This window comes from Macaca fascicularis, chromosome 10 (assembly GCF_037993035.2).
Source record: "Macaca fascicularis isolate 582-1 chromosome 10, T2T-MFA8v1.1".
NCBI lineage: Eukaryota > Metazoa > Chordata > Mammalia > Primates > Cercopithecidae > Macaca > Macaca fascicularis.
The window spans coordinates 91,970,727-91,994,847 of NC_088384.1; the positions used below are offsets into that span (position 1 = coordinate 91,970,727).

The following is a 24,121-nucleotide window of genomic DNA, read 5'->3' on the forward strand; positions in this document are numbered from 1 at the left end:
GGAGTATTGCTTGAACCCTGGAGGTGGAGGTTGCAGTGACCCAAGATTGCTCCACTGCACTTCAGCCTGGTTGACAGAGTGAGACTCTGTCTCAAAAACAAAACAAACAAACAACAGCAAAACAAAACTGGGTTTTGTCTTTAACTGCCTCATGGAAACATATAGGAGACTTGTGAAATAAGTATTCTTATTCCCATTTAACAATGAGGAAACAGTCTTGGAGAGGCTAGCTCCCATGTTTGATGTGACAGTACACTAATATAAGTAAGAGAAGTAAAGAATGCAACACATTGTAGGCCGGGCACAGTGGCTTATGCTTGTAATCCCAGCACTTTGGGAGGCCAAGGTGGGTGGATCACCTGCAGTCAGGAATTTGAGACCAGCCTGTCCTAAATGATGAAACCTGGTCTGTACTAAAAATACAAAAATTAGCCGGGTGTGATGGCGGACACCTGTAATCCCAGCTACTTGGGAGGCTGAGGCAGAAAAATCGCTTGAACCCAGGAGGCGGAGGTTGCAGTGAGCTGAGATCATGCCACTGCACTCCAGCCTGGGCGACAGAGAGAGACTCCGTGTCCAAAAAAAAAAAAAGCAGCACATTGGGTATTTCAATATTTTAGAAAAAGGAATGAACAAAACCAACTGTTATACAAATAGAAAGGGAAGGACTACAGGATCCATAAAGTACTTACAGGAAATCTTCAAGGCAGGACAGAATCTTTTCTGCGGAGAGACCGGGGTGAAGGCATTGTGCAAGGAGGTGGTATTTGAAGGATGAGCAAGACTTGGTTTGCAAGTGGGAACAACATGCCAAATAGAGGGAACCACATGGTCTAGACTGGCTGAACTGGCAGCCTTTATTGTGCATACAGAGGGCTCCTTTTGGCTGTAGTGTGCAAAACTTAGGATAAGGTTGTGAAGTCTAGAAAATATAATTTTTCATATCTCTAAAAATTTGGGTTCAAAAGTAAAATAGTCCACTTTGCAAAACCTTCATGAGAAAGGGATGATTGCTTAAGTCTTGGTGTTTATGTGTCTTTTTTATTGTTCTATTTTTTAATATTTATTTATTTACTGTTTGAGACAGAGTTTGTCACTTTGTTGCCCAGACTGGAGTGCAATGGTGCAATCTCAGCTCACTGCAACCTCTGCCTACCAGGTTCAAGCGATTCTCCTGCCTCGGCCTCCCAGGTAGCTGGGACTACAGGCATGCACCACCATGCCCAGCTGATTTTTTTTTTTTTTTTAATATTTTTAGTAGAGATGGGGTTTCACCATGTTGGCCAGGCTGGTCTCGAATTCCCGATCTCAAATGATCCGCCCACCTCAGCCTCCCAAAGTGCTGGGATTATAGGCGTGAGCCACCAGGCCCGGCCAATTTTGTATTTTTAGTAGAGACGGGGTTTTACCATGTTGGCCAGGCTGGTCTCGAACTCCTGACCTCAGGTGATCCACCTGCCTCAGCCTCCCGAAGCATTGGGATTACAGGCATGAGTCACCACATCTGGCCTTTTTTGTTGTATTATACTTTAACATATCCTAAACATTTTCTCATCATTAAAAAGTTAGCATAAACATTTTATTCATATATAATATTTTTATCTACTTTTTTTCTTTAGAGCTCTATTTCTGGAAGGATCTACTTTTTGATTTGTGGTTCTGAAATTATAGCAAATTGTGTAATTTATCAGATTTTGTCACAGGCTATAATACATAACTGAGTCATACCCTATTTGCAGCTTTTCTCACTCTAATGCTTGTGTTGATTGTTTTTTCCAGCAGTGCAGGGTAGATTATCAACTGGCTTATAATCAGAAGAGCTTGCTTGTATCACAGTGAGTTATACTTCACTGATTTCACTGGGAAATCTTATTTCCTGAGCTTCCATGGTTAAAGATTTGTAATGCTCAAATCTTCTTTTGATGTTTATTCCATCAGAGAAAAAGCAGCAACTACTTTGTCTTAGTGTTGCCAAATTGAAAAGAGCCTTTGGTTTGGCCAGGGTCTTTGTGATGGTGCCACCTGGCAGTGTCTTCCCTCCTGAGGAGCATCCCTGCTCACCTGAGCCTCTCTGATCCTAATACTGCCTGTCAGATGCAGCTGGTCCACCCGAGTGCCAAGCTTGCGCTCCTTTGGAGTTTCAGCTGTACTAACTTTTGCTTAGCTGTGAGGAATCAAGGATTTTGCTTTTGCTGGGGGAGGAGTTTTTATCCTGTAAACTGAACTTGCTTCCTTTGAAGGGTTTACTGGATTGGCAGATTATTAGTCCAGTCATATCTATCTTTCAACATAGTTTGGCCATGTCTTTTTTTTTTTTTTTTTTTTTTTGAGATGGAGTTTCGCTCTTGTCACCCAAGCTGGAGATCAATGGTGTGATCTCGCCTCACTGCAACCTCCGCCTCCTGGGTTCAAGCAATTCTCCTGCCTCAGCCTCCCAGGTAGCTGGGATTACAGGCATGCACCACCACACCTAGCTAATTTTTGTATTTTTAGTAGAGACGGGGTTTTGCCATATTGGCCAGGTTTGTCTTGAACTCTTGACCTCAATTGATTTACCCATCTTGGTCTCCCAAAGTGCGGGGATTACAGGCGTGAGCCACCATTCCTGGCCAGTCATGTCTTTTTCTTTTTTCCTTTTGTTTTCTGACAGAGTTTGGCTCTTGTTGCCCAGGCTGCAGTGCAATGGTGTCATCGCAGCTCATTGCAACCTCCGCCTAGCAGGTTCAAGCGATTCTCCTGCCTCAGCCCCCCGAGTAGCTGGGATTACAGGCACCTGCCACCACGCCTGGCTAATTTTTTGTATTTTTAGTAGAGATGGGGTTTCACCATGTTGGCCAGGCTGGTCTTGAACTCCTGACCTCAGGTGATCTGCCTGCCTTGGCCTCCCAAAATGCTGGGATTACAGGCATGAGCCACCGTGCCCCACCAACATGTACTGTTATTTACGTTTTAAAAAGATAAAACAATGTTCAGTATTTTGGTGGAACAAGCTTGGTACTATCCTGCATTATATAAAGTGAGTATTAAAAATGAAAATCTTTAGGTGTCATAGTAAAAGATGTCCCAAAAGGTGGAGATAATAATCCCACTGATATGTGAATAGTCATACTAGGAACCTTATAGTTGGTTTTGAATTTCACACTTTTCAGGAGGACGTAGACAAAATGAAATTCTTACAGGGTGATATGTGTTCCAGCCAGGGCATATGAAGACTGGTTGAAGAAATGTTTCACACTTGGTTGATAATTATAATAGCTGTCTCCAGCCATGTTCCAGAAATAACATAAGCCTGCTTATGATATATTTTATATTTGAAATGATAATGGCTTCCATGTGTTGATCACCTACTTTGTGCCAAGTACATACATTATCCATAACCTTTTCTCCAACTCTTTGAAATAGGTTGTATTCTTCCCTGAAGAATCTGGATAATTAGACTAGGTTGCACAGCTAATTTATGCTGCTAATGAAAGGTAGACCTGGGATTTAATGTTGTGCTTTTTGTATTATACCATACTGACTCTGGCAGGAGCATGCAGTGAGGTTGTGGGTGGTGGGCACTTCCCCTCTTCTGCTTATGATTAGGTTAATTCCTGAAATTTAAAATGACATTGAATAGTCGTAGTAGACAGTATTAATTGAACACTTATTATGTGCCGTACACCTTTCTAGGCTCTTTGCATGTATTATTTAATTCTCACAACTCAGCGAAGTTGTTACCATTATCGTCTCCATCCTGCACATGAGGAAATTGAGTCTAGGGGTGTAGGTGGAAGAACTTGGGTTTGAAATAGGCTGTCCAGCTGCAGAACCCACACTTAGCCCCTGTGCTGTTTGCTTTATGTAGATGACCATTGTGTGTACACACGAGTGCAAAGTTTTTGTTTTTGTTTTTGAGACGGAGTCTCGCTCTTGTCACCCAGGCTGGAGTGCAATGGTACGATCTCGGCTCACTGCAGTCTCCACCTCCGGGTTCAGGTGAGTCTCCTGCCTCGATCTCCTGAGTAGCTGGGTCTACAGGGGTGCACCACCATGCCCAGCTAATTTTTCTTTTCTTTTTTTTTTTTGGAGACAAAGTCTCACTCTGTTGCCCAGGCTGGGGTACAGTGGCGTGATCTTGACCCACTGCAACCTCTGCCTCCTGGGTTCAAGCAATTCTTCCACCTCAGCCTCCCAAGTAGCTGGGACTACAGGCACGTGCCACCATGCCTGGCTAATTTTTATCATTTTAGTAGAGACGGGGTTTTACCATGTTGGCCAGGCTGGTCTTGAACTCCTGACCGCAAGTGATCTGCCTGCCTCAGCCTCCGAAAGTGCTGGAATTATAGTTGTGAGCCGCTGCACAGGGTTCCAGCCTTAGTCTTTTGTGACGTGCAAAATGGCAAGTTTATATGATTTAACCTAATACAGATCAAGAGAAGGATATTCCAAACAAACTATTTTTTGTTTTAGGAAAGAATTGGATGTATTAAAGGTTTGTGTTTTGAGCTTCTCCACTGACATACTTTTCCTGTCCAATTATTTGTCTGAGAAGTGTGTATTCTATTTCACATTGTGTCACTTTTGCTTCTCCTTTTTATTTTATTTTTTTGAGACAGAGTTTCGCTCTTGTTGCCCAAGCCAGAATGCAATGGCGTGATCTCAGCTACTGCAACCTTTGCCTCCGGGTTCAAGCGATTCTCCTGCCTCAGCCTCCCGAGTTGCTGGGATTATAGACACACACCACCACGCCCAGCTAATTTTTTGTATTTTTAGTAGAAATGGGGTTTCACCATGTTAGCCAGGCTGGTCTGGAACTCCTGACCTCATATGATCCGCCTGCCTTGGTCTCCCAACGTTCTAGGATTATAGGCATGAGCCACTGTGCCTGGCCAACTTTTTCTTCTCTTACCTGCAACTAACTGATCTGGCGTTTTTTATATCTCTTGTTATAGGTACAAAGTGATTTTAAGGTATTCTGCTTTGGGATGTATGTGTATAGGTTTTTGTTGGTTTAAATTGGCTCTATAATAGCATCCTTCAGACCACCAAACCTAATTTTGAAATGTAGAGTATAATTTAGATCAAATTTAAGAATTTTAAAATTACTTCTGATTATGGGATGACACTTGAAAAAATAATCATAATACTTACCAAAGGTTTAACAGGCTACCTGCTTCCAGTGGAAATTGTGTGACTGTGTTTAAGAAAAATTTGATTAACTCGAGAAAGGTCCATTCATTGCACATTGAATTCCTAATTTTTAAAAAAAGGTCCACTTGATATATTCTTGGGTGACCAAATCTGTAGCATAGGAGTGACTTAAGGTGACTGTTTTCGTTGGTGGGAAGACATTCTAAAGGGAGTCCTCAAGAAACTGCATTTCTAACACACAAGAGGTTCTTGTGGCCCGTGGGTGGTGACTCACACCTGTAATTCCAGCACTCTGGGAGGCCAAGGCGGGTGGATCACTTGAAGTCAGGCGTTCAAGACCAGCCTGGACCAGTCTCTACTAAAGCAACGAACAAAACAAAACAAAAAAAGATGGACATGGTGGTGGGCGACTGTAATCCCAGCTACTTGGGAGGCTGAGGCTGGAGAATCACTTGAACTGGGGAGGTGGAGGTTGCAGTGAGCTGAGATCTCACCATTGCACTCCAGCCTGGGAGACAAGAGCAAGATTCCGTCTCAAGGAGAAAAAAAAAAAAAAAAAAAGGCCTTGTGATGGGTTTAGGTTTTGTCATTGGTGCCTGACCGACTATTGCCTTCTGCTTATTTGTTTTTTAGGGTCATGCTTTTATTGTCGCTTTGAAATTGATCATTGAGTCCTATGAGTCCTCCTTATGCCTTCTACCTCCATTTAGTTAGCTGGTTTTTCTTGTAGTCTCTGGGTCCTTTTTGTTGTTGTTTCTTTTGCATTTATTATTATTATTGTTATTTTATTTATTCATTTTTGACACAGGGTCTTGCTTTGTTGCCTAGGCTGAAGTGCAGTGGTGCAGTCATGGCTCACTGCAGCCTGAACCTGCTGGGCTCAAGGGATCCTCCCACCTGAGCCTCCTGGGTAGCTGGGACTATAGGCACATGCATCATGCCTGGCTAATAAAAAAAAATATTTTTTTTGTAGAGATGGGGTCTTGCTGAGTTGCCTACACTGATCTTGAGGATCCTGGCCTCAAGTGATCCTCTTGCCTTGGCCTCATTTATTGTTATTTTTAATTGATATGTAATAATTTTACATATTCATGTGGTACAGTGATATTTCCTTACATGTATACAATGTATAATGATTAAATCAGGATAATTAGCAAATCCATTACCTTGAACATTTATTTCTTTGTGTTCAGAACATTCAAAATCTGCTTTTCTAGCTATTTGAAGATATATAATAAATTATTATTAACTATAGTCACCCTATAGTGCTGTAGAATACTAGAACTTATTTGTCCTATTCTGGATCCTTTTTTTTTTTTTTTTTTTTTTGAGGCAGAGTCTTGCTCTGTCGCCCAGACTCGAGTGCAGTGGTATGATTTCGGCTCACTGCAAACTCTGCCTCCCGGGTTCACGCCATTCTCCTGCCTCAGCCTCCCGGGTAGCTGGGACTACAGGCGCCTACCACCATGCCCAGCTAATTTTTTTTGTATTTTTAGTAGAGACGGTGTTTCACCATGTTAGCCAGGATGGTCTTGATCTCCTGACCTTGTGATCCACCCGCCTTGGCCTCCCAAAGTGCTGGGATTACAGGCATGAGCCACCACGCCCGGCCTTTCTTTTTTTTTTTTTTTTTTTTGAAACAGAGTCTTGCTCTGTCACCCAAGCTGTAGTGCGGTGGTGTGATCTTGGCTCACTGCAACCTCCGCCTCCCAGATTTAAGCAATTCTTCTGCCTCAGCCTCCCGAGTAGCTGGGATTACAGGCATGTGCCACCATGCCTAGCTAATTTTTGTATTTTTAGTAGAGATGGGGTTTCACCATGTTGTCCAGGCTGGTCTCGAACTCGTGACCTCAGGTGATCCACCCACCTCGGCCTCCCAAAGTGCTGGGATTACAGGTGTGAACCACTGCACCTGGCCAATTCTGGATCCTTTTGATCAGACAAAGTATGTCATAAAACAAAGTACGTGTTGAAATCTCAAAGACTCAGTACTAAAACCTTTGTAACTGTTACATTTCCCTTGCACAAAAACTGGCATAAAATCTCTCAGGTTTCACAGAGAGATACTGAGGAATATTCCCTATTTCTGTCCACAAGGATGGGTACCAGGATGGTAGTGAATGTAAGTCTGGTCCAACTCGTAAGTACCAGCTTGAGATCCTTGATTTTTAAAATTTTTATTTTATTTTATTATTATTATTATTATTATTAGAGACAGAGTCTGGCTCTGTTGCCCAGGGTGGCATGATCTCAGCTCACTGCAACTTCTGCCTTTGGGTTCAAGTGATTATCATGCCTCAGCCTCCCGAATAGCTGGAATTACAGGTGTGCTCCACGATGCCTGGCTAATTTTTTTGTTCGTTTGTTTTTTGTATGAGTCAAAGTCTTGCTCTTGTCTCCCAGGCTGGAGTGCAATGGCATGATCTTGACTCAATGCAGCCTCCGCCTCCCAGATTCAAACAATTCTCCTGCCTCAGCCTCCCAAGTGGCTGGGATTACAGGCACCTGCCACCATCCCTGGCTAATTTTTGTATTTTTAGTAGAGACGGGGTTTCACCATATTGGCCAGGCTGGTCTTGAACTCCTGACCTCAGGTGATCCACCTCCCTTGGCCTCCCAAAGTGCTGGGATTACAGGTGTGAGCCACCATGCCCAGCCCATTTTTTTGTATTTTTAATAAAGATGGGGTTTCACCATGTTGGTCAGGCTGGTCATGAACTCCTGATCTCGAGTGATCCACCTGCCTTGGCCTCTCAAAGTGCTAGGATTACAAGTGTGAGCCGCTCTGCCTGGCCTGAGATCCTTGATATTTTGTTTTGTTTTGTTTTATTTTGTTTTTTAAGGATTTTTCCTTGAAGTATGTGAAACCCTGAAAACTTGTATGACTGTTGAAAGTAAACATGTTGATTTCTTCTTCCTAAAGATGAATCACAGTTGAGTCTTATTTGACCTGAAGTTGTTTTCATTCTCTCTAAACAGTAATTTGAGGAGGTAATGGCAGTCTGATGTCTCAGGCTACATATGCACGCTAGTCTTTCACCTTCAGTTGTCATGTGTTAGTGCATGTTTTGTAATAACTGGGATAAATACAAGGAACCTTTGCTTTTGTTTTTATTTTTTTCAGTAACAAATACTTTTAAGAAAACAGATGATTTTGTGTCATCTAATGCACCAGCTGTCGACCTAGACCATAAGTTTAGATGCAAGGTTGTGGACTGTTTAAAATTTTTCCGCAAAGCGAAACTGTTGCACTATCACATGAAGTATTTCCATGGAATGGAGAAGTCACTGGAGCCAGAGGAGAGCCCGGGAAAGAGGCATGTCCAAACCAGGGGCCCTTCAGCTTCAGACAAGCCCAGCCAGGAGACCCTGACCAGGAAGCGGGTCTCTGCCAGTTCCCCAAGTAAGTATCTTCATTCTTCATTGTGTCATGGATGACTCGGTTGCTTGGCCACAGTGCTTGTGTTTTCTGACACACAATGCAGGCATTAGGTTTGTCTGTTCCAGTTGAATCCCACAGGATTGAACATACTAAGTGATCCTCCGGGCTGCACCACGGAGCTGTGGCCTTCCTGCAGGCCACAGTTGCTTAGCCTCTGAAGGCCTTGCTGCTTCCAGTATAAGTGGGGACAGTCAAGCAAAGGGACCTCATTCAGAAGCCAGCAGGAGAACTCGTGCTCAGAGCAGCATGGGTGCCATCGTGCCACTCTCCCAAACCTGTGTGTTTGCCTTGCCAGCAGTACAAAAGAGCACGATAACCAAAAGGTGATATGTGATTCTACTGCCGGGTCCAAATGTGAATCCTGTTTCATCTTAAGTGCAACTGAAGATATTTATAATAGCACTGTTTATTTTGCATAGAAACCATAATAGTAGTAGTAGAGGTTACCATAAAATCTCATTTTATAACTTATTACAGAGAACCTTTTAGGAAATGTCTTCTAAAGCTTACAGAAATTGAAAAATTACATGTTTCCAGGGGAATTTCAGAAGAATTAATGGATTTCCAATAAATTCTATAATCTTCCCAGCTTTTTACTTGCTATTGTAATATCGCTACCTACTTCTTGGCTTAAAGGTTTTCTATTAAAACATGTAGGTATTAAATGGTGTATGGAACTCCTAGGACATCTGACAGTGTTCCCAGTAGAGTATACAATCAGGTTTCAGGATGGGCAGAGCCATGCAGACTAAGGTGAACTCTGACCCTCCGAGGGGTCAGCCTTCATTTATGCTGTCAAGACTTTGAATGTGCTGTATTATCCATTAGAAATATAATGCGAGGCCAAGCACAGTGTCTCATGCCTGTAATTCCAGTACTTTGAGAGGCCAAGGCAGGGGATCACCTGAGGTCAGGAGTTTGAGACCAGCCATACTAACATGGTGAAACCCTGTCTCTACTAAAAATACAAAAAAATTAGCTGGGCTTGGTGGTGCATGCCTGTAATCCCAGCTACTCTGGAGGTTGAGGCAGCAGAATTGCTTGAAGCCGGGAGGGAAAGGTTGCAGTGAACCGACATTGTGCCACTGCACTCCAGCCTGGGCGACTGAGTGAGACTCCATCTCAAAACAACAACCAAATAAGCTAGCATAAACTGATACAGATTATATGGTTTTGCTTATATAAAGTTCAAAAATGAGTGAGAACTAATTTATGGTATTTGAGGTCAGAACAGTCGTTACCTTTGGGAGGAGGTAGATAGGACTGGAAACTGGGCAGGAGGGAGACTTCTAGGGCTCCGGAAATGTTCTGTTTCCTGATCCGCATGGTGACTATACGGTGACTTTCATATTTCATTTATGAAAAAGTATTGATTTATATGTTTATTTGTGTGTACTTTTCTGTGTATGTTTTATGCTTCAATAAAAAGCATACTTAGGCAGGCATGGTGTTTCCTTTTATCTGTTTGTTTCCTTTTATCTGACTTACCTCCAAATTAATCTTCTTTTCAGTCCCATGGCACTAATCCAGGTTTCCCCTCTTGCCCTGGTTGTTGTGGTCATTTCTTAATCAGTTTCCCCCCATCATTCTTTACTCACTGTGGTTATCCATCATTTTGCCGTCAGATTAATCTTTGAAAGTAGAAACCTGATTATATCACTCTCTTGCTAAATAATGTGTAAGGACAGGATGATGCTTCTGAAAGCATAAGTTTTGGAGCTGGACACAAGGGTTGTGAATCCCATCTGTTCCCTCAGTCACTGTAGGACTCTCTTCAGGTCTTCAGACCTCACTCTCTCTTTCTGAGTGTAAACCTGAGTTCTTGTAATTAGTTTATAAGCTAATCTTTTTCATGAGCCTATTTCAAGGCCTGGTATGGGGAAGTGGATTTCCTTCTCCTTGCTTTCCATAATTTCATCCTTCTCACCCAGCCATATGTGGCTGAGGTGGGTGCATTTGTGTGAGCTCTCTAGCTGGATTCTGAGTGCTGTTGGGGAGGAATTATGTTGAGTCATCTTGAGTCACTGTAGTATCCCATGGGCTCTGCAGCACGTGGAAACAAGCAGCACTGAAGGCTGGAGATTATGTTGAGTAAATGGAGATCATTGAGGTGTCAGGAGCCAGTAGAAATAGCAGGCACTGGATATCTTAATGGAGTGACATCTGGGCAGGATGAGGGTACAACACTGGAAGTAGGGTGCAGCCTACCCCAGACAGCACAAAGCTACCAGAGTCAGATTGTTTTAAAGACTAAGGCTTGACAGGCAAGAGGCCACTGAGGGACCCAGGGAAGTCCTGCTTGCCTGACCATCATGATGTGTGCTGTCTGTGCTAGGACATAGTACCCCTCCCTCTCCCTGTTCATGGTAATTGTCTGAGGAGGGAGTTTGCCCAGCATAATGTACCTCGGTGTGGGGCAGGTATTCCTGGCCAGATGCTGATCCACCACCTGGCTTTGGGATTCTTGGTTAACTGTACTTGCATGACTTGGTTTATGTTGAGTAATATGTGTCAGCTCACCTGAGTTTGAATACAGGCTCTACCACTTGCTTGCTCCAGGACCTTGGGCAGAGAACTTGCTAAACTTCAATTTTCCCATCTGTGAAATAGAGATAATAGTACTACCTACCTCATAACTTTGTTACAGTAAATGACCCAAGGGGAAATGCTTTGTAAAATGTCTGGCCTGTAGTAAACTCTGAATATATAGTCTTTCTTTATCTCAGTGAAAGCATTTACCCAGGTAGTCAGAGATCTGAGTTCTGAACTCAGCCAACTACTGATGAGCTATGAAACCAATAGACAAGACATTGCCATTTTTGTATAATTAAGAAGCCTGAGTGATTGATTTTCTTTTATTTTGTCTTTCTTTTTTTTTTTTTTTTTTGAGTAATTGATTTTCTACTTTCATGTCTCACTCTTGGATATCATGCATTATACTGACCTGGGATTTTAATCTCCTTAATACTGAAGGATCCTTTTCAATGAGATTTGGACATTTCTTGGTGAACTGGAGATTTTTGTTTACCAGTTTAAAAAAATAAGGCCTGCTTGGCCGGGCGCGGTGGCTCAAGCCTATAATCCCAGCACTTTGGGAGGCCGAGACGGGCAGATCACGAGGTCAGGAGATCGAGACCATCCTGGCTAACACAGTGAAACCCCGTCTCTACTAAAAAATATAAAAAACTAGCCGGGCGAGGTGGCGGGCGCCTGTAGTCCCAGCTACTTGGGAGGCTGAGGCAGGAGAATGGCGTGAACCCGGGAGGCGGAGCTTGCAGTGAGCTGAGATCTGGCCACTGCACTCCAGCCTTGGTGACAGAGTGAGACTCCGTCTCAAAAATAAATAAATAAATAAATAAAAATAAGGCCTGCTGTATACTCACTAAACTAGTAGGGGTGGACAATTATAAAATGCTTTAAGGGAAACGAGAGTCTTTTAAATCCCTATGCTTTAACTTGTTGCCAAAAGGTTTTTTAGATCTTTATGTTTTAATTTGTTTAAAGTGTTTCTTTGTAAAATTGATCAATTTGGTGGCAGAATGTGCCGCACAGACCACTCACCCACTGTCTGATAATTTCTGTACCCTCTCAGTGAGGGCACAGCCTGATCATTTTTGTACCCTCTCAGTGAGGGCAGGATTTGTGCAGCCAGGAAGGAATGTACCCCCGCCCACATGTCAGGTGGACCCAGCCTCCTAGACAACATGGCGATTACCCAAATGTATCTCCCTTGCTTCATTGCTGATACGTTTAGCAGTTACCAGACCGAAGGAACTAGACCATCCATCTTGCTGTGACCTAGATGGAAAATTTAAAGCCTAGCCACCAGCCCTGACTGTGCCACTAACCAGCAAGAGCCTCGGTATTATCATATGTGGATGGGGCTCAGTAGACATGTGCAGCCTTTATCACGTAGCTGGCTATCAGTGAGAGTGAACATAGCAGTGTATGCTGAAGATTCTGTAGTGTGGCTGCCTCATTCTGCCCCAGCTCTCCAGAAGGCACCCCTCTTCCAGGCATCACCCCTTACCTTTCTCCCATCAAAGCCTTGCCCCAGTTTATCAGAGTTTTACTGGATACTTGACTAATCTGATAACCAAAAATTTGAAAGAACAGAACCAACTTAATAGTATCCTTGTTTCACCTCAGGCTTCTGAGAAAGCCCTTATCTCTAGGGTGGAATTTCAGACAGTGTGGGGAGTTTAGTTGGGGAGACGTTTCAGAGTGAGACTCTGATACCAGGCAACCTATGTTTTAGTTTACAGGCAGTGTGAACTTGACATTCTGCCTAAGTGAAAAACAGAATATTATAGGATTTGTGCTGCGTGTTGATAGTAACTGTAAAAAAGTACCCCCTTTATGCTGAAGGCTCTGATTTTTTTTTTTTTTTTTTTTTTGAGACAGAATCTCACTGTGTTGCCCAACCTGGAGTGCAGTAGCATGATCTTGGCTCACTGCAACCTCCGCCTTCGGGGTTCATGCAATTCTCCTGCCTCAGCCTCCCAAGTAGCTGGGATTACAGGCATGCACCACCACACCCAGCTAATTTTTGTATTTTTAGTACAGATGGGGTTTTGCCATATTATACAGTCTGGTCTTGAACTCTGGGCCTCAAGTGGTCCCAAACTTGGGTTCTAATGGATTTCTCTGATGGAGATTCCTGGGGTTTCTAGCAGAACCATTGGGACTCGAAAGTACCCTGCAGAAATTTCTTGGTTTTGGACTCCTCAATTTCTGGGCCAGTAAGTTTGAGCAGAAGTAGTAGTTTTGGTCTGAGAGCCCGTAGACTGATCTTAGTAGCAACCTGCCACTGTTCCCTTTGTGATCTCAGGCAGGTCTCTTCACAGATCTGATCTCCTCATTTCTTTTCTTTCTTTCTGTCTTTTTTTTTTTTTGCTCTTGTTGCCCAGGCTGGAGTGCAATAGTGCGATCTTGGCTCACTGCAACCTCCGCCTCCCGGGTTCAAGTGATTCTCCTGCCTCAGCCTCCCGAATAGCCAGGATTATAGGCATGCACCACCATGCCTGGCTAATTTTGTGTTTTTAGTAGAGACGGGGTTTCTCCATGTTGGTCAGGCTGGTCTCGAACCCCCGACCTCAGGTGATCTGCCCACCTTGGCCTCCCCAAGTGCTGGGATTGCAGGCGTGAGCCACTGTGCCTGGCTGATCTCCTCATTTCTAAAGTGATGATGTAGAATTAGGTGTGCATGAGACCAGGCCCTTTCATGTGGGGAGAAAAGCTCATAAACAACGTGAGAAGGCTAAGTTCTGTGTTAGGAACATGTAAAGTGCTGTGGGAACACAGATTCAGATTTTGCCTGTAGGGTAGGAGCTGGACTGTTGAGAGGAGAAAGACATTTGAGTTAGGCCTTGCTGTGAATTGAATTGTGTCCTGCCTTCCTCCCTAAAATTCATCTGTTGAAGTCCTGACCCTCAGTGTGATGGTATTTGGCAATAATTAAGTTTAAATGATGTCACGAGCGTGGAGCCTTCATGATGGGATTAAGGGAATAGAAAGCTCCCCCTAGCCCCCCATATGAAGATGCAGCAAGAAGACAGCTCTCTGCAAGCTGGGAAGAGGGGCCTCACTGGGAACCAAATAGGCTGGGACCTTGATCTTGTACTTTCCAGCCTCCAGAACTGTGAGAAAGAAATATCTGTTGTTTAAGCCACCCAGTCTGTAATGTTTTGTTATGACAGCTTGAGCAGACTAACCCATGCCTTGAGGAGTGAGGCTAGATAGGAGTTGGACTAGAAGCCGGGGAAGAGGAAAAGCATCCCTGTGCCAGGAATAGGCATAGCAAGAATTCAGAGGCATCAAGGGGAATAAACCAATCATCTGTCCCTAAGGTGTCCCTTCTGACGCCAGCCTTCTGTAATCCTGTTACTCATATGGTTCTTCTGCTCTCAGCCAAGCCTTTAGTTGCAAAGTGAATTTAGAAGGTCAGTTTAGATTTGCTTTTCCAAATGAGGTTTCTTAGTATACCAGCATCACTTAATAAATTCTCTTCCAGGAGCCAGCTCAGGCTCCCTTGGGTTTCTTTCTGTGTAGGTGAGTTCAGTCCTGAATACAGGTTAGACTCAGAAAGAATTTTCTAGTGTCAAAGAGGGCCTCTCCTGTGCTTATTATTACTTATTGCTACATCTGTTTGGGTCATGTTCTCACCCTGGGTAAATCTCAGTTTTAGGCCAAAGTGAACTTTGGGGCACTGGAGTGGGTACCTCTTTGTTGCCATCCACAGCTTTTCTCATGGGACTACACTGGCCTTATCGCAGGAACATGTCCTCCTCCCCTTAAACAAAGAGAGCAGTGTGAGCTTAATTAGAATATGGATTATGGTGCCATAACAGAGATAACAACATAGCTGGCTAAAACCAGAGAAATTTATTTTCCTCTCAGGATGAACTGCAAGTTACCTGTGGTGGCTCTGCTCAGGCTCTGAAGGTTCCTGGGCCTTGCTTTCTCCCCATTGTTCCACCAGGCCCCAGGTGCTGCTCTTCTTTGGGGTCTAAAATGGCTCCCCCTGCTTGCTTATCTTTCAGCTGCTGGGAAGGGAAAGTATGCTCCTTTCTTTTAAGGGCACAACCCAGAAGTGCCACACATCACTTCTTATATCCCATAGGCAGAACATCTGCCAGCCCTCTCTCAAGGGAACCTGGAACATGAACTCTTCCTATGGAAGAAGTGGAGAAATGGTGTTGGGGAGGGCGTTGCAACGTCTACCACATGAGCTAAGAAAAATGCAGGGCTTGAGGAGGGAGGGGTTATTGGAGGGCCGTCCTGGGTTGGTGTCTGGGTGGCACCCATGGTAAGGGACTAATAGGAGATGAGGTTGGGAAGGTAGACATGGTGAAATGACACTGGCAGGCCCTGAGTACCGCTTCTCTGACAGGCAGAGAGAACCCCTCTAAGCCCATATCTGCTTCTGTTCTGCCCTTGAGCTGCCACCCCCTTATGCAGATCAGAACATGCTCTGGTCATTGCTTGTCCCAGCCTCGTGGCTGAGCTCTGCTCTGTGGTGTACAAGCAGTTACCCCATAGGTGGTGGTGATGTTATTCTTTTCCCTCCTGGAAGCAGCGGTCTGATGACTGTTGTCCATCTGCTCTCATAAGTCAGTGATTGGATGGAATACTCAAGAGTCAGCTGTATGGAGGAGCAAGAAGGCCTCTGGTATTTCTCCTGATGGACACCTGCAGCTTGGGGAGAGGACAAGTGGCCATCCTGGAGGAAAGCCTCACCCTGCTTAGGCGACAAGCTGCTCTCCGATCCAGAGCCCTGGCAGGAAGTCACTCTTTGTCCAACCCAGTCAGGGCAGCCGGGAGGAAGCTGTACAGCCAGTACATGCTCTGTGGGTCATGGAACAATTGGTAAAGCTGTCCAGAGAGAGAGCTGACAGCAGACCAGTGACCAGCACTGCTTTCCAGGGAAAGAGTATTGCAAGCAAGATAGTAACAACTGACATTTGAGTACCTCGTGCTGGGCGCTGTTCCAAGTTCATTACTTGTATTGTCTTATTTAGTCATCAGCACTAACCCCTGTGAGGTGGGTGCTGTTATGCCTAATTTATGCTGTTATTCCACTGTGGTCTGAGAGTATGGTTGATATGATTTCAATGACTTGAATTCATTGATACTTGGTTTATGGCCAAGCACGTGGTCAATTTTAGGTTATTTGCCATTTGCAGATGGGTGGAATGTATAGTTTGTCATTGCTGCATGGAGTATTCTGTAGATGTCTATTAGATTCAGTTGGTCATGTGTAAAATTTAAGTCCAGTATTTCTTTGTTTTTTGCCTCGATGATCTTTCTAATGCTGTGTCAGTGGGGTGTTGAAGTCCCCCACTAAAATTAGGTGGCTAAGTCTTTCTTTAGGTCTAGAAGTACTTGTTTTAAGAATTTGGATGCTCTAATGTTGGCATATTAGGCATCTATAATGCCTAATTTATAGATTAGAAACTAAAGTGCAGATGAGATGGATTAATTTGAACCAGTATTTACAGCTCTAACAGGTGGTGGAGCTATGATTTGGATCTGTTGTGAAGCCTATACTCTCACCTTGAGGCTCTGCTGTCTTTTATGATTCCAGGCCCTGGAGTGGGAAATAGGAGTGCCTCCCTGCAGGAGACTTCCTGTGCACATGGCCATCTAGGGATTTCTGCCTGTTGTCACCTTGTCTACCCCTGTTCCTCAGGGACTCACCTGGCTTAGCTCAGTCCTTGCTGGGCAATTCTCTGTGTCTTCTCTAGGGCCTGCAAGTTGTGCCACTGGAGTTTACAAATGACCACCATCTTTAGCCAGATAACCAGGCATGCCCTAGCATTGGGCAGTTTTCTTCTACATCTTGCCCTCTCTGTCTCAAGGATTTAGGACCTCGATTATGTTGCTGCTTCAGGCAGTTCTGCTACTGACAGGATAAATTCTGTTAGCATTTCACTAAGCTGATGGGTATAATTACTTTAGTTGGAGGTCACTAAAACCTGAATTTACAAATAAAAACTGGATCAGGGAGCAGTTTGTGTGTGTGTGGTGGGGGATTGGGGGTGAAGGTACAACAGATAATATCCCTCCTTTGCTGAGATCCTCCAGTGGCTTCCTAAATCACTCATAGTAAAAGCCAACTTCCTCACAGGGCCCTTCATCATGATCTGCTTCTAGCCTCCATCTGCTTCTTTCCCTCACTCAACCTAATTCTAATTTCAGTTCCTTTGGAGCCATACCGATCTCCTTGCTATTTCTTGATTTCAAATTCCAGTTGTTCATTGCTGGCATATAGAAAAGCAATAGGTTGGCCGGGCACGGTGGCTCAAGCCTGTAATCCCAGCACTTTGGGAGGCCGAGACGGGCGGATCACGAGGTCAGGAGATCGAGACCATCCTGGCTAATACGGTGAAACCCCGTCTCTACTAAAAATACAAAAAACTAGCCGGGCGAGGTGGCGGGCGCCTGTAGTCCCAGCTACTCGGGAGGCTGAGGCAGGAGAATGGCGGGAACCCGGGGGGCGGAGCTTGCAGTGAGCTGAGGTCCGGCCACTGCACTCCAGCCCGGCGACAGAGCGAGACTCCGTCTCAAAAAAAAAAAAAAAAAGAAAAGCAATAGGTTGTTGTATATTAACCTTGTATCTTGTAGCCTTGCTATAAGTGCTGTTTTGGCAATTTTTGTTTTGATCAATTCTTTGGGATATTCTGCATAGACAGTCAGATCATCCTCAAACAAAGGTAGTGTTATTTCTTCCATTTCAATCTGTAGAGCTTTTATTTCCTTTTCTGGCTTACTCCACTAGCTAAGATTTCCAGTAAAATGTTGAGTAGGAGTAGTGAGAGACGCACCTTGCTTTGTTCCTGATCTTAAGGGGAAAACATCCAATTTCTTACCATTAAGTATGAAGTTGGCTGCAAAGAAGTTCTTTATCCAGTTGAGGAAATTCCCTCCTATCCATAGTTTGCTGCCCCATCAGCTTTTTAGGTTGGTGCAAAAGTAATTGTGGTTTTTGCTGTGACTTTCAGTGGCAAAAACAGCAATTCCTTTTGTACCAACTGAATAGAATATAGCTCTGTGAGGGACAGGGGGTGTTATCTGTCTTTGTTCATTGCCGTATCCCTCCTCCCTAGCATGTGCCTGGAAGATAGTATATGCATGGTATCTGTTGACGAAATGAATTGAAACCATGGCTAATAATACGGTGGTAGCCAAGAAATTGTAAAAATGAGTTTTGTTTTTATGTTTGGGGAAGACCCTGTTCCCAGGATCAATGAAAAGTAAAAATTATTGATAGCTTTTTTGAAATTCAGGAGGGATCTGACCATGTTTTGCCCATCTACTTTCTTTGGGCCTTGGTTTCAAAAATGAGTGCTTTTACAAATTGGTCTAAGTTCTCTCCTAGCTTTCATGTTTGTTGACTTTCTTCTCTAGTTGCAGGGTATTTTAACAGTTAAGGAGCTCAAATACCCTTAAGTCCTATGTTCTCTAGCCAGTACATCAACTCTGCCTATAGCTTCCAGGCTTGCCAGTCAGTAGGCACAGCCCACTGTTCCTTTCTGATGGTTCCCGAGTGCTCATTTGGGAGAGGGGCCTGGTTGCATTGCAGACATGGTGCTGGAGAGTCAGACCAATTTGCTTTCAAATACCTATGTGATGTCAGGTGGGTGATTTCACCTCTCTGAGCTTCAGTTTCCCTGCCTGTAAAAAGGGAATGATATACACACCAATTAAATGAGATATTTGTGATTTCCTTGCACACAAGTGCTTAGTTAAAATGGAATCTGATTGCCTACCCTGCCCCACACCTGCTTTGTGGAGATCTTGATTCCGTATCAGAATCACTTGGAAAGTGTTTTTAAAATCCTGATATCCTTGAAAAAATTATGCTAAATGAAAGAAACCAGACACAAAAGGTCATGTATTGTATGGTTCCATATTTATGAAATATCCAGAGTAGATAAACCCATGGAGTCAGATGCAGGTTGATGGGGCTGAGGGGAGGAGTTTAGGGGAGGAGAAATACTGCTTAATGGTAAAGGGTTTTACTTTGGAGTGATGGAAGTGTTCTTAGAACTGTATCAAAGTGGTTGTACAGCATTGTGAATGTACTAAATGCAACTGAATTGTTTTCTTTATAGCTTTATTGAGACTTAATTATACAATGAACTGCACATATTTAAATGGTATAATTGGTGAGATTTAACATATGTTTATACCCAACTATCACCACAATCAAGATAGTAAACATATTCCACTTCCTCCCAAACTTTCCTCATGCCCCTTTTTAGTTCCTCCTTCCCACCTCTCCCCTCCACCTGAGCTCCAGGCAACCACTCTTCTGCTTACTGTTACTTATGGTTTGTTTTCTGTCTTTTTTTTTTTTTTTTCCGAGACCGAGTTGCGGTGTTGCCTAGGCTGGAGTGAAGTGGCGTGATCTCAGCTCACTACAACCTCCACCTCCTGGGCTCAAGCGATTCTCCTGCCTCAGCCTCCCAAGTAACTGGGGTTACAGGCGTGAGCCACCACACCTGGCTAATTTTTGTATTTTTAGTAGGGATGGGGTTTTATCATGTTGGCCATGCTAGTCTTGAGCTCCTGACCTCAGCTGATCTGCCTACCTTGGCCTCCCAAAGTGCTGGGATTACAGGTGTGAGCCACCATGCCCAGCCGGTTTGTTTTCATTTTGTAGACTATTATAGAAATGGAATCCTGCAGTGTGCACTTGTTTTGTCTGGCTCCTTTCACTCAGCATACTTTGAGATTCACTTATGTTGCTGTTTGTACCTTTATTGCTGATAAGTTTTCCATTGTATGGATACATCATGAATTATTTGCACATTCACTTGTTGATGGACATTTGGGCAGTTTTCAGTTTGGGGCAATTACAACTAAAACTGCTATGAGCCTTCATGTATAAGTCTCTGTGTGGACATAAGTGATGCTTTCTCTTGAATGGAGATGTTGTAGTGGATGGCAAGGTCATAGGATACATGTACGTGTAAACTCTTGATATGTAAAAAGTAAGGCATGGTGAATTACTTGAAATCCTACAAGTATATTTGGTAAGAGAAGAAGAAACGACTGGATTTTTTTTGTTTGTTTTGGAGACAGAGTCTCACTCTGTCGCCCAGGCTGGAGTGCAATGGTGTGATCTGGGCTCACTGCAACCTCTGCCTCCTGGGTTCGAGCAATTCTGCTGCCTCAGCCTCCCAAGTAGCTGGGATTACAGGCGTCTGCCACCACGCCTGACTAATTTTTATATTTTTAGTAGAGATGAGGTTTTGCCATGTTGGCCAGGCTGATCTCAAACTCCTGACCTCAGGTGATTCACCTGCGTTGGCCTCGCAAAGTGCTGGGATTACAGGCATGAGCCACCATGCCTGGCTACAACTGGATTTTTCAATGGTGAGGCTATTAATTTTGAAAACTGATCTCAGTAGAGTGGTAGGTGGGAAGCTTTTTAGATTGTGATTAGGAAATACCCTGAAGGGAGAAGTTTGGACAGGGAGGATTGACATCTTAAGGAGTTTTGTTATAGAGTAGAGAGGATGAAGTTTTGGTATTTGGAAGGCATGAACTGTTCGTTTAAAAATAACTTTATGTTATATGAATGGCACCTCAATTTTTTAAAAAAGAGTGAAACAAGCAACAGAACCCTGGCTGGACGCGGTGGCTCACACCCATAATCCCAGCACTTTGGGAAGCTGAGGTGGCTGAATCACCTGAGGTCGGGAGTTCAAGACCAGTCTGGCCAACATAGTGAAACCCTGTCTCTACTAAAAATACAAAATTTAGCCAGGTGTGGTGGCATGTGTCTGTAGTCCCAGCTACTCTGGAGGCTGAGGCAGGAGAATCGCTTGAACCCAGGAGGCGGAGGTTGCAGTGAGCTGAGATCGTGCCACTGGGTGACATGGCAATGAAAACAACAACAAAAAAATCAGATCCCCAGGTGATTCCAGTATGTAGCCAGGGTTGAGGAGCAGTGATCCAAGTAGAGTTTTGCAAACTTGTCTGTAAAGGGCCAGATAATAAATATTTTCAACCTTGGGGATCATAAGGTCTCTGTCCTCACTACTCAGCTCTGCTGTTGAAGTGTGAAAGACACATAACCAGTGAGCATGGTGTGTTTCACTGAAATCCATTTACAATGACAGGCAGTGGGCCAGAGTGTGCTGAGCTGGACTGAAAGGCTAAGTGATGGAGGCATGGCTCTGCCACGGGCAGTCTGCTCCAGACTTCCCAGGTAGAGCCAGGCCCACTGGACATGCTTATTTAGGAAAATAATAAGCACCCCAGCATTGAAAACAAAATGTTAAAATGCCAACATTTGTGTTTAATTCTAGCTACAAAGGACAAGGAAAAGAATAAAGAGAAGAAATTCAAAGAGTTTGTGAGAGTGAAGCCAAAGAAGAAAAAGAAAAAGAAAAAGAAAACCAAACCTGGTAATTTTTTTTTCCTCAGGGTTTCACTTAGGTTTCCTTACTATGAGTGGGGAGCGGTTGCTTTCTCCCATTATGGTCTCTGAGCCTGTGCTGAGCAGAGGAAGGACCAATAGTCCCTTACCAGGACTGTGGGCTCAATCTAGTATGGGCCCTGGAAGGGGAGGCGCCCACTCACCCAGGTGTTACAAAGTCCCACTGGCATTGAAAAACCTTCTCACTTGCTGCATTGGCCAGTGTGCCCTGCTTCAGGATGGTACAGATGAAGGCATCGAAGCGTAAGCGGATGTGCAGGTGAATGACGGTATTTGTTCACACACATGACTCTGAAAACACATCTTTGAGCCCTCTCGAGAAAGGATTCCCTTCTTAAAAACTGTGTCTAGCCCTCACAAAAATGTTTAGAAAAATCTGTATTCTGACTTTGGGACTTAAAGGATGCCACGTTTTATTCTCAAGTGTATCTTCTAGCTTAGAAAAACAATCGTATCAGGAAAAGAGGAGAGGGGCGATGCTGAAGAGGGGCGTTTGGGCCCCTGCATCTGCTCTCCACACCTCTTTTTGGTTGAATTGTCCCTGAGCCTTTGTGCTGCTTGAAAAGGAGGCTTGTTGGTTGGATGAGATTGATTCTGGAATGCACCACTGTTATCTAGGGTTGTTCATTCTTTCCTGATCCTGTTCTTCCAGAATGCCCCTGCAGTGAGGAGATCAGTGACACCTCCCAGGAACCTTCTCCACCCAAGGCATTTGCTGTTACCAGGTGTGGGTCCTCACACAAGCCAGGGGTCCATATGAGCCCGCAGCTTCATGGCCCAGAATCTGGACACCACAAAGGGAAAGGGAAAGCACTGGGTAAGGAGGCTCTTCTGGCCTGATCATTTGCTGATAATTTATTGGAAAATACAAGCATACCTGGGAGATATTACCAGTTTAGTTCTAGGCCACTACAATAAAACAAATAAAGCTAGTCACACATAATTTTTATTTTCCCAGTGTTTACAAAAGTTATGTTTATACTATATTGTAGTCTGTTAAGTATTCAGTAGCATATGTCTAAAACAATGCATATACCTTAATTGAAAAATATTGCTGTGCTGAGAAATGTCAAGTTTTTTGGAGTAAGTCCTCAAAAGCATACACAACAAATACAGAAATGGACAAGTGGGATTGCATCAAGCTGAGAAGCTTATGCACAGTAAACTAAACGATTAATAAAGTGAACCGAAAACCTACTAAATGAAAGAAAATATTTGTAAACTATTCATTAATAAGAGATTAATAACCAGAATATATAAGAACTCAGCTCAATAGAAAAATTATTCAATAGAAAAATTGGTGGCCAGAGTGGTGGCTCACGCCTGTAATCCCAGCACTTTGTGAGGTGAGGCAGGTGGGTCACTTGAGCCCGGAAGTTCGAGACCAGCCTGGCCAACATGGTGAAACCCCATCTCTACAAAAATACAAAAAATTAGCCAGGCATGGTGGTGTCCACCTTGTAATCCCAGCTACTTGGGAGGTTGAGGCAGGAGAATCGCTTGAACCCGGGAGGCTGAGGTTGCAGTGAGCCGAGATCACGCCACTTCACTCCAGCCTGGGTGACAAAGCCAGACTCTGTCTCAAAAACAAAAACAAAACAAAACAGTAAAATATGTTATATACACACACACACACACAATATATATGTAAAAAAATCAGTAAAATGTTATATATATACATATACACACACACACACACACACACATATATACATATGTGCTCAACCTAATATGGGCCCTGGAAGGGGAGGCGCCCACTCACCCAGGTGTTACAAAGTCCCGCTGGCATTGAAAAACCTTCTCAGGCCGGGCGCGGTGGCTCAAGCCTGTAATCCCAGCACTTTGGGAGGCCAAGACGGGCGGATCACGAGGTCGGGAGATCGAGACCATCCTGGTTAACACGGTGAAACCCCATCTCTACTAAAAAAATACAAAAAACTAGCCGGGCGAGGTGGCGGGCGCCTGTAGTCCCAGCTACTCGGGAGGCTGAGGCAGGAGAATGGCGTGAACCCGGGAGGCGGAGCTTGCAGTGAGCTGAGATCCGGCCACTGCACTCCAGCCTGGGTGACAGAGCGAGACTCCGTCTCAAAAAAAAAAAAAAAAAGAAAAACCTTCTCAATTGCTGCATTGGCCAGTGTGCCCTGCTTCAGGATGGTACAGATGAAGGCATCGAAGTGTAAGCGGATGTGCACGTGAATGACGGTATTTGTTCACACACACAACTCTGGAAACATATCTTTGAGCCCTCTCGAGAAAGGCTTTATATATATTATATATTACATATATATATATATAACATTGCAACCTCTGCCTCCCAGATTCAAGCGATTCTCCTGCCTCAACCTCCCAAGTAGCTGGGATTACAGGCGTGCGCCATCACGCCTGACTAATTTTTTTGTATTTTTAGTACAGACAGTTTCACCATGTTGGTCAAGCTGATCTTGAACTCCTGACCTTGTGATCCACCCACCTCGACCTCCCAAAGTGCTGGGATTACAGGCATGAGCCACTGTGCCTGGCCTGTTACATTTCTTAAACCTTCCTTTGAGATAAAATTAGTTTAGTTCTTCCATATGTTCTGAAAAATGTGACAT

The 24,121-nt window shown here is 44.0% G+C and overlaps 1 protein-coding gene across 13 annotated transcripts in view; it reads left to right on the top strand.

The window, feature by feature from the left end:
* The window catches only part of PHF20 (PHD finger protein 20), a 189,335-nt gene that overhangs the window by 124,846 nt on the left and 40,368 nt on the right, over positions 1–24,121 (top strand). For 9 of the 13 annotated variants that reach the window (XR_012419325.1, XM_074005202.1, XM_005568880.5 and 6 more), the window contains 3 exons: positions 8,258–8,536; positions 21,397–21,495; positions 22,180–22,344. Coding sequence is in view for 12 of the 13 variants with exons in the window: in XM_074005202.1 (XP_073861303.1) it covers positions 8,258–8,536; positions 21,397–21,495; positions 22,180–22,344 (543 nt within the window). In the remaining variant the exon portion in view is untranslated. Of the gene's footprint in view, positions 1–3,903; positions 3,979–8,257; positions 8,537–21,396; positions 21,496–22,179; positions 22,345–24,121 lie in introns of those variants that run through there. The other 4 variants (XM_074005207.1, XM_065523044.2, XM_074005208.1 and 1 more) reach the window with 2 other exon arrangements.